The 11,170-nt window shown below is 36.6% G+C and overlaps 1 protein-coding gene across 1 annotated transcript; it reads left to right on the top strand.

The window, feature by feature from the left end:
- Positions 1-246: 246 nt before the first annotated feature.
- On the top strand, positions 247-4,591 carry Muc7 (mucin 7, secreted). The gene is made up of 3 exons (XM_048364862.1): positions 247-309; positions 2,049-2,075; positions 3,734-4,591. The coding sequence occupies exons 1-3, from the start codon at positions 247-249 to the stop codon at positions 4,589-4,591; spliced, it is 948 nt and encodes a 315-aa protein (XP_048220819.1).
- Positions 4,592-11,170: the final 6,579 nt, after the last annotated feature.

The raw sequence follows: 11,170 nt of genomic DNA, 5'->3' as shown, positions 1-11,170 counted from the left end.
GACGCCTAGCTAAAGCATACATTTTCAAACATATTTTATAAGTTCCTTTCATGTCATAGATATCTTGTCTCTCTCTCTCTCTTTCTCTCTCTCTCTCTCTCTCTCTCTCTCTCTCTCTCTCTCACACACACACACACACACACACACATTTTTTCCTCTGGTTAAAATTCAGCAAAAAGAATTTGTATTTCTGTAATCGTCTCATCATTAATAAAACATCTCTTATTGTCTTGTTTTACAGGAGCCATGGGCAGAATGAAGATTCTGATTCTGTTTGTTGTCTTCTTTAGCATAACTACTTGCTTCCCGGTAAATACGAAATGCATTTCTTATTTAGTTCTTAATCACAATATTGTTTCGTGTCAATGTACCTTTACTTACTTTACAAAAAATTCTATCTTAATTTTCTTTCTGCTTAATACCTTCATTTAAACTTCTCAATAGTTTTTGTTTATCTCAGAATGCATTCTTATTTTTTCCATGCACTAGTGTATAGAAATCCAAATAAATGTAAATATGACATTGTAGTATCATGATTGACTTTTAAGCTGAGTACTCGGATTCTATCTCTGCAATAGAATTCTTAGAATCAAATATACTCTGTAGGCTATCAGAGAGAAATAAATGTGTAGAACTGGAAAACTATATACTCTGCTAGAGACGAACATGATATAAGAAGCTTTCCATTATTTAGAGAATTTCAAATGGAGCTGGGCATTGGTGACTTCTGCTTGTAAAACTAACTAGTCAGGAGGTGGAGATCTGATGATCACTGTTCAAAACCAGACTAGGTCAGAAAAAAAAAAAGCCGAGCCTTGATGTGTGGTTGAAGTGTTACAGTGCCAGTCATGAGTGTAAAAGCTGAGTGAGAGCACAAGTTCTGAGTTCAGGCCCTGGTACAAATGTTCACACATGCACACACACAAAATAACTTTATATAGATTAAATAAATTAAGACAATCTGGAAATGGCATCAATATTCAATCATGAATATGCGTGTGATCTCCTGCAGTAGTTTACATTTGTTTGCATAATGCCTACAGCTAGATTACATGATATAAAGGATGAAAGTACATCAAGACTTATTGCTGAAAATATGTTCTAATATTATTTCATGAGCAACCAGTTTTACAGGCACTGCTAGCTATAGGAAGTTCTCTTCCTCTATTACTCCAAGCTGAAATGCAAGTAAGAGTACCTATCACTCTAAAAATTTCTATTCCAGAGTGTTATCAATCACCATTTTCTTTTTTATTATAAGGGTCATGAACGAGGTGGGGGGGTAACAGTCACAAAAGTAGGGTAATGCGTACATTTCTTTTTAAGCACTGTTACCCCTCCCTCATTTTCTCCTGCTTACCCCTCCCAAGTTGTAAAGCTCATTTCCAACATAGTGTCAAGTGAGTATCATTGTTGCATTAGTTCATCCTTTGTCCTGCTGTTTCTGTGATTGCCTTTCCCTTCCACTGATCAGAACTTCTATATAAGATAAAGGTTACAGAAAACTAAAACAGAGGAAAAAAAAAACAGAAATAACTGCAGAGAGGACAATTCTTGGAGATCATTTCTATACGCTTCATTATATATGGTCCTATGCACTTAGCTATTGGACTACTGTGATCCCCTGCTAAGAATGTCATAGATAATTTTAGTTATTACAAATGATCACCAATTTTTCTTACCCACAGAAAAACACATTAGTTTATCCCTTCACTAGCTTCATAAAGTTGTTGGCTCCATTACAATAGTCTCCAGACTTAGGACTTGACTGAATGGTAGTCATAATTAAAGGAAACCAAATCCAGCACTACCTGAAAACTGGAAGCAGTTCCCAACACACCTTCTATCTAAAAGAACAGGAACAGTCTACTCTTTAAACTATTAAGTGTTCCTTCATGTTAAAGACGATGCTAGAAACTTTAAGACTATTCTGTTCTATCTGTGCTAACCCAACCACATTTTGCTTTCAAAAATAATCTGAAATTGATCATCTTAAAATACTGCACATTCACTGAATCTAATTTTATGTGTTTTCTGTCTCATTTTAGTCTGCTGATGCAAAAAGACTCCACAGAGTAAGTTATATAATATTTCTGGTTTTCTTTTCACAATTTTAGCCACTAACAAAAGCTAGCTATATCAAGGATGGATAAGATACAAGTCTTTCAAAAAAATTGTTAAGAAAGAAAGCCAAAGAGTTGCTTGAATATCAAATTTTATGAACCAAATGGAAACAGTTCTGTAAGAATCAAAATCTTACTTGCATGTACATTATGTATTTTCTGCAATGGCAGTAGAACAGCATAGCTCATAAAAGCAACATTTACTCAGCCTTTAGTACTAAAAATTAGCTATATTTCTTATTCAATGTATATGTATTTCTCCTTATAAATACTGTTTTTAAAATAACAAATATTTGTATACGGCTGCAAAATGCAAAAATGTGTTACTACTAAGATCTAAGGATGGCGATTTGAAGCCAGACAGGAAAGTGCATAAGACTCTTATCTCCAATAAACTACTCAGAAAAAAAGCTGGAAGTGGAGCTATGGCTCTAGTGGTAGAGAGCTAGCCTTAAGCAGAAAGTGGCTAGGGACAGTGTCAAGCCATAAGTTCAAGTCCCAAGACCAGCAAAAAAAAAAAAAAACCTGTTTCTTTTTTTAAAAATCAATAGTGTCCAGTGAAAACAGAAATCTTAAAATCATGTGAACTTTTCCAACACACACAGATGCTGCAGGGTCCTCAGAGCATGTGCTTGTCAGAGCAAGCTGTTCCATTCCTTTCTCTCCATTCTCTCTGTGACTAGACAGTTGCTCTAAACAAACCCCTAGAAAGAAAGAAGTTACTGTGTTTCTAAAGAAAAAAATCTACAGCAACCAGGAAAGTTTGTGACAGTTTTGGAAACTTCTCTATTTTCCTTCTTTTTTTTTTTTTTTTTTTGGTCCGTGTCTTCAACTCCATCACTTTATAATTTACAAAACGAATGAATTCTGAGAAATAGCCAGATACTTGACTTAAATATGGGCCTTTCCCCAGCAATAAATAATATGACTTAATGCAAGTGTCTTGTAAGTGACATTGCTGACCTAACAAAGTTTCCTGTTTTTTGCCGGTCCTGGGCTTGGACTCCGGCTTGAGCACTGTCCCTGGCTTCTTTTTTGCTCAAGGCTAGCACTCTGCCACTTGAGCCACAGCGCCACTTCTGGCTGTTTTACATATATGTGGTGCTGAGGAATCGAACCCAGGACTTCATGTATATGAGGAGAGCACTCTTGCCACTAGGCCACATTCCCAGCAAGAGTTTCCATTTTATAAGACCTACATTGATGGATAAATGTGGCTTTCACAGAGTATATATACATGAGATTTGCATGGTGAGGGAATTTGGGAAAATACTGTGTATCCCTTGGGTATGGAATATGCTAAATATCCACTCACATATTACATTATCCATTGTCTTGCAGTTTTTTTTAATGCTTTACTCAAAATCTGCATAGTTATTTGACCACCACAATCTTTTCAACAGAGATCTTATTCCAGAACACATTTTGGCAAAATCATTATTAATGTTAAGATTTAAGAACTTTGAAAACATAGTTTACAACCTTTGTCCTTTACCAAACATCACAATTCAAACCTGTTTACGAAATGGACACAGTAATTTTCAAATTGTGCATGGAATGAACTTTAATGCATTTTACCTTTGAAAAAATATTTTTGTATTCTCTCTCAGAAGTACACCGGCCCTTCTAGATATCATTTTTATCCATCTTCACGAAGAATACCTGCAAAAGCAAAAGGTAGCATCAATGCAGTCAACAAGAGACTGTCTCAGAAGTTGCTAGCCCATCCTTCGATTTCTCATGCTATCGATGTCCTGAAAAACCCATTCCACCTTTATCCACCTCATCATCCTCACAACTCTCACCTTCCTAACCGCCCTGTCCACCCCCACGGCCCACCATCATCCGAAGCACCGCTGACCACATCAGCTCCCGCAACGGTGGCTGAAACCACAACTGGTGCTGCAGTTTCCATCAGCAGAACGACAAGCTCCACTTCCAGTACCACGGTCACCAGCACCCTTCCACCTGAGGCTGACACTACCACCCCACCTGCTGAGACTGACACGACCACCCCACCTGCTGAGGCTGACACTACCACCCCACCTGCTGAGACTGACACTACCACCCCACCTGCTGAGGCTGACACTACCACCACACCTGCTGAGACTGACACTACCACCCCACCTGCTGAGGCTAACAGTACCACCACACCTGCTGAGACTGACACTACCACCCCACCTGCTGAGACTAACACTACCACCCCACCTGCTGAGACTAACACTACCACCCCAGCTGCTGAGGCTGACACTACCACCCCAGCTGCTGAGACTGACACTACCACCCCAGCTGCTGAGACTGACACTACCACCCCAGCTGCTGAGACTGACACTACCACCCCAGCTGCTGAGACTGACACTACCACCCCAGCTGCTGAGACTGACACTACCACCCCAGCTGCTGAGACTGACACTACCACCCCAGCTGCTGAGGCTGACAGGACCCCCGCAAGCCAGCCTCCAGAGTAAATTCTACAACTGTCTGAGATTATAAACATACCAAACCACAAGACGACAACATCAAGACACGGTAAACATACATTTTCCAAAATAGTTTCTACCTAGATAAGTAAGTTTGAGATACAACTCTAAATACAACCAAGGTTTTCATGGGGAGAGGAAAAACATGAACAAAGATTAGATATGGATTAGGGGCTCCTGTAGCTCCTTTTCATTTCAGGAACGGTTTGGTCTCTTGAGAGTGTAGATCGTGTCTTTAAATATAATACTGGCTAATTTCAATAAAAGTAACCAACAATTAAAGGTTCACCAGACATGTATGTATTTTAAATTTCTGTTCCTAATACTAAAACGTTTTTCACTCCTGAGAAACTTACTTTTCATTAGAGCCTTAATTATCATTTGCACTAAGTTTAATAATTTCCACCAAGTACTCGTCTTACATAAGAGAAAACCTCACATTTTTAGTATCTACCAACTCTAAGATGGCAAAAATGATGAAAGATTTTAAGAAATATTACAGTTATTCCTGAGAATAGAAATGTAAGCCAAATCACAATTCATACAATAGTTTTCTTGCTATAGTCATTGAACGAATCACCTACCCCATGGCATATAAAATAATCCTTCAGAAAGAAGATTGAAGATGAAAAAAAAAAAAACAAACAAAAACAAAAACAACCCCACTATGTTTTGCTCCTGCTCCCGAGTGTACAGGCTATTAATTACAAAAGAGTGAGAAGAATCACTGCAATTTGAAGATGCGATTCAAGTTGTAAAGATGTATGTTGCTTTTCTTTAAAGATCATGAATTCACGTGTGGCATGTCACACTCCAAACACACCCAGCGTTCCAGTTCAAATGGCCTACTACTCTGCACTTGACTCATTTAAAACACTTGCGGAGGGAGGGATTCCTGTACTTTTAATTATGGCATATGACGTTTTGTTTTGTCTTTGCAGATCTGAGCACTGAATAGCAATATATTTATAATCATCTTCTCTCACTGCATAAGCGTAACCAAAAAAAAGAAGTTAGTAAATGTAAGAATGTAGATGCTGATCATTTCTTTATTCCCGATAATATGTAAAATTTTTCAAATACAGCTTGATTTATGCATTCGGCCGCACGAGTGTTGACCTCTTTTTTATTCCTCTATACGTGACCAACCCCATTCTCAACTCCTTCATTCCATAAGATAATATTGTAACACAGATTTTGTGACCAAAAGAAATTATGAAACTTGTAAATTCTTCTTTCGATATAGAACACTGGTGTATTTAACAAAATCATTATACGTTATATATAACTATTTGAATTAAATTTCATATGCATAATGGTACTATATATAACTAATGATCATTCATATAAAATGCAATTGCATATGCCAAACATTTGTCCCTCTAAATATGAAAATAGCTGGTTCCCAAATCTTCCAGTTTTATATACTCAAATATCTTATATAAAACTACATATATACATATATATTTATATTCATAAGGCATGATGATGCATGCATATGGTCCTAGCACTGTGGAGGCTGAAACAGAATCATCAGTTAAAGGACAGCCTGGGCTGCAGAGCTAGTTTGAGGACAAGTCCGGCTAAATGAGATGCTGTCAAACTGCAGAGCTTCTGCAGGGCAAAGGACATAGCTCGCAAGATAAACAGAAAGCCCACATTGGGAAAAGATCTTTACCGACCATACAATGGACAAAGGCCTCATATCTAAAATATATGCAGAACTAAAAAAATTAAATTCCTCCAAAACAAAACTGCAAAGAACCAATAGCCCCCTCATCAAGTGGGCTAGAGACTTAAAAAGAGACTTCTCTGATGAGGAAATGAGAATGGCCAAGAGACATGTGAAAAAGTGCTCTACATCACTGGCCATAAAAGAAATGCAAATCAAAACAACATTGAGATTCCACCTCACCCCAGTAAGAATGTCCTATATCAAGAAAACTAACAATAACAACTGTTGGAGGGGATGTGGCCAAAAGGGAACTCTACTTCATTGTTGGTGGGAATGTAAACTGGTTCAGCCACTCTTGGCAAGCGGTATGGGAATTCCGCAGAAGCTAAGCATAGAGCTCCCCTATGACCCAGCAGCCCCACTTGGGGGCATCTACTCAAAAGAACACAAGCAAGAACACACTAAAGCCACCAGCACAACAATGTTCATCGCAGCACAATTTGTCATAGCTAAAATACGGAACCAACCCAGATGCCCCTCAGTAGACGAATGGATCAGGAAAATGTGGTACATATACAGAATGGAATTTTATGCCTCTATCAGAAAGAATGACATTGCCCCATTCATAAGGAAATGGAAGGACTTGGAAAAAATTATACTAAGGGAAGTGTGCCAGACCCAGAGAAACATGGACTCTATGGTCTCCCTCATAGGGAATAATTAGCACAGGTTTAAGCTAGTCACAGCAGAGGATCACAAGAGCCTAACAGCTATGCCCTTATGAACACATAAGATGATGTTAAGTGAAATGAAGTCCATGTTATGGAAACGACTGTTATATCACGGTTGTAATTACTTTCAACATGCCATGTGAAACCGTAGCTTCTATTGTTGATGATCCTCTTGTATCTCCTTCCTGTGGTTGTACCTGCACTATCACTGTTTCGCATCTGAGTACCCTGTATACTGTATATACTGGTATTAGAACTAGGGAAGTGAAAGGGAATATCAAAATCGAGAGACAAAGGATAAAAAGACAGACGACTCCAAAAGCAATACTTGCAAAACCATTTGGTGTAAATCAAATGAACAACTCATGGGGGGAGAGGGCAGGGGGGAGGGGGGAATGAGAGAGGAGGTAACAAACAGTACAAGAAATGTATCCAAGGGTAAAAAAAAAAGACAAACAACTACAAAAGCAATACTTGCAAAACTGTTTGGTGTAAGTGAACTGAACACCTGGGGGGGGGGGGCGGAAGGGAAAGGGGGAGGAGGAAGGCGGGTATGAGGGACAGGGTAACAAACAGTACAAGAAATGTATCCATTGCCTAACGTATGAAACTGTAACCTCTCTGTACATCAGTTTGATAATAAAAATTTGAAAAAAAAAAAGAAATGTATCCAAGGCCTAACGTATAAAACTATAACCTCTCTGTACATCACTTTGACAGTAAATAAGAAAAAATAAAAATACAATGAGTTGCTGACTCAAGATAAATAAGATAACATATTTGTATATACATCTTCCTATATAAATCATCTCTAGACTCATAATACTACCTAATACAAAGTAAATGCTATGCAAATAGCTATAGTACTTTAAGAATAATAACAAAAAAGAATGTCTGTATATTTTAAGTAAAGATACAATTTTTTCTGAGTATTTCCAGTCCCCAGTGTCAGAACCCATGAATGTAAAACCTGCCTGATTGTAAAGGTATGACTGTATATAAAATTACAACCATGATAAAAGCTGGGACAAAGAGAGGTGAATGCATTTCTACCCTCAAAGAGATTATAGTATAGTAAGATATACATTCAGCAACCATAGGAAGAAAAATGTAAAATGTAATATATGTAATATGTTCTATAAAATATACCTCTGTAATTGTCTCCTTTTCCCTTCCCTCCTCCACTCACTGTTTTTCCTCAGATAGTCTCTTTTTTTTACACTGACATCATATTATTATCTTTTTGTTTTAGGTCTACATAAAATATAATGTAATATATATATAATATACATATAATATATATAAAGATATCAATTATGCAAGTGTATATATACTTTATATGTATAAAGGTAGACAATTATAGAAGTACATTACATATAATATACATCATACATTATATAAAATATATAATGTAATGAAATATATAGTATACATAAAGGTAGCATAATGAAACTCACCAAAACCTATTTAAAAAATTGAAAAGGAGGAAGGAGAGAGGTCAAGAAAAAGTAATGTAAATTTCTTCAACATATTTATGCATATTGTAAATAACATATTGAGCCTACAATGCTAAGGATCTGGTGGGAAAAGGCTATTTCATTGGCAACATTTATACCAAGTGCCAGAACCTGTATTCTTCAACATGTTTTTCTTATATTCTCCTATTTGTGGTTTTCTATAGCTTTTTGTGAATAAATTTTTAAGTGTAGAAAGAGAAGAAAGAAAAGAGAGACACTAAAGTACCTTTATAACTTCAGAATCTTCCTTGGTCTTTATTGGATAATCATGGCTAGTATATAATAAAAAGCATAGAGTGGAGGCTAAAATAGGGAAGCAAACATATATAACTTTCACACCTCTACAAACAGATGTATTGGAGAAAAAATTCTCTCTCTAATTTCTGTGTGTGTGTGTGTGTGTGTGTGTGTGTGTGTGTGTGTGTGTGTGTGTGTGTGTCTGGTCTTGGGGCTTGAACTCTGGCCCCTGGGCACTGTCCTTGAACTTTTTTGCTCAAGGTTAGTGTTCTACCACTTGAGCCACAGCTCCACTTCTGGTGGTTAATTGGATATAAGAGTATCACAGACTCCTGCTTGGACTGGCTTTGAACTGCTATCTTCAGGTCTCAGCCTCCTGAGTAGCTAGGATTATATACATGAGACCCAGCACCTGGCTATCTGTAATAATCTTATCCATTAACAAGAGTAACATTATACCAGTAATTTGAATTTCCTGTAGCAAAATGAAATTGTTACTTTAAATATTGTATAAGAAAGGAACTAGTCCAGATTTTTTTAATATATTTTATTGTTATTGTAGAAGTAATGTACAGAGTGCTTGCAATTGCATAAGTGAGTTCATTTCTTTTTAAATCACATTTTGTAAGCCAGGTTTTAAATAAAGTTTCTCTTGAGTAATGGATTTTGTTTTCCAAAGAAGTGTGCTTCCCCTCTTCTAATACTCTAGTCTTTTGTAGCTATGACCCATGAAAAATTGTTTCAATTTTGACAACATTAATCCTTAAATCCTTTACAACCAATGATCCATTACAACTATAAATCACTTTAAAACACTTGACTAACAGTATATCATCAGACTATCAAAACAATTTGCAGTACCAAGAAGGAGGAAAAATTATTTATGTATTTCATAAAGGCATGTTACTAGAAAAGGAATAATTCAGGTCATTCAGCATTTTCTTTTATTTTTATTGTTAAAATGATGTACAGAGGAGTTACAGTTGCATAGCTCAAGTAATAGTACATTTCTTTTTGAACAGTACATATTCAGTATTAACACAGATTTTTTTTTCTAAATCATACAAAGGCACACCAACAGAATTGTGCAAAACATAATCAGAAAACTAACAGTTGCACATGATTTACTAGTTGTCAACTTGTCATTGACCAAACAGCAAGGCAAAGGAAATACAGTTGTTTCAGATCAACGTGGTAGACCCAGGCCTATAATTCCAGCACTCTGAAGGTAGAGAAAAGAGAATTGGGATTTCACAGCCAGCTTGGGCTACCTCGATAGCTAAGAAAACTTGGTAGCTCAAGATCAATTCCAATTGTTAAGAGGGGTTTTTTTCTGAACAAAATTATGTTTTACCTCTTAATATTCCCCCCACTACATACTTTTTAAATTGAGTAAAGAAAACAATTCCAATTGGGAAATTGATATTTACTAATAACAAGGATCCAAGTCTTCTATTTTCCTCTCATTTATTCTCTAGAACAGTCATAGGAAGGAGAATTTTTACCATCTTACTTTGTAGTTGACAATGTGGAGACATAATGTGATAAAGTTCTGGCCATGTGAAATATAGTTAATGCAATTTCAACACAGAATATCTGATTTGAATATTGTACTCCAGCAGCCTACATGTTTCTGAAATACTTCCTTCTAGACAGTGACTAGACCACGCTTCCACGGATGAAGTGCCAAACTGGCAACCACAACGATCACTTGTTTCAGTAAAGATTATCAATACCGTTTACCTTCTCTCAATCTTTCTCCTAACTCCAATAGGAATCCAGACAGCAGTATTTAAGAAAGCGCACTTTTCTGTACAAGTCCTTCTGGAACAGAAACTGTGGCTAGCTCCACAGAGTATTTGTGGAGTAAGATTAGGCAGCAGGTTATCTGCTCCAAAGGAGAATCTTCTGCTAAGGTAAGTTCTTAGAAATCTAAATATAATGATCTTGGCTTTGTGATTCTAACCTTTTCTCATGTTCTTAAGCATATCATTCTCATGGCTTTCAACAGAAATAATAATGACTAACAATTCCAGGTATACCTTTAGGAAAAACAAATGTTAGAGGTAATTCCTGCTAAATGTTTGGTTTTTAATTTTTAAAAATAATGTCAAAAGTTATATTTATCTCACCATTATCATCTCCATCTAAGTCTATGATCTACTGACTTTTATTTTAATGGTATCTAGAGTTAATTATGAGCACGGAATGTCATGAAGGAAAATGTATGTTTCTGTTGTCCTTATTTGACTTAGATTACTTGCGTGTTTTCAATATGCTTTTAAGATAGCATCTCAGCCAAAGCAGTTTTCAGGAGGTAACCACAGCGTGCTTACACTTGAAGAGTCATTATCAACCTTCTTTTGTTATGTCACATTCAATGCCTATGGACACGGTGGCTATGACA

The sequence above is a fragment of the Perognathus longimembris genome, chromosome 16 (assembly GCF_023159225.1).
Source record: "Perognathus longimembris pacificus isolate PPM17 chromosome 16, ASM2315922v1, whole genome shotgun sequence".
Taxonomy (NCBI): Eukaryota; Metazoa; Chordata; class Mammalia; order Rodentia; family Heteromyidae; genus Perognathus; species Perognathus longimembris.
This window is presented reverse-complemented; position numbering and strand designations above follow the sequence as displayed.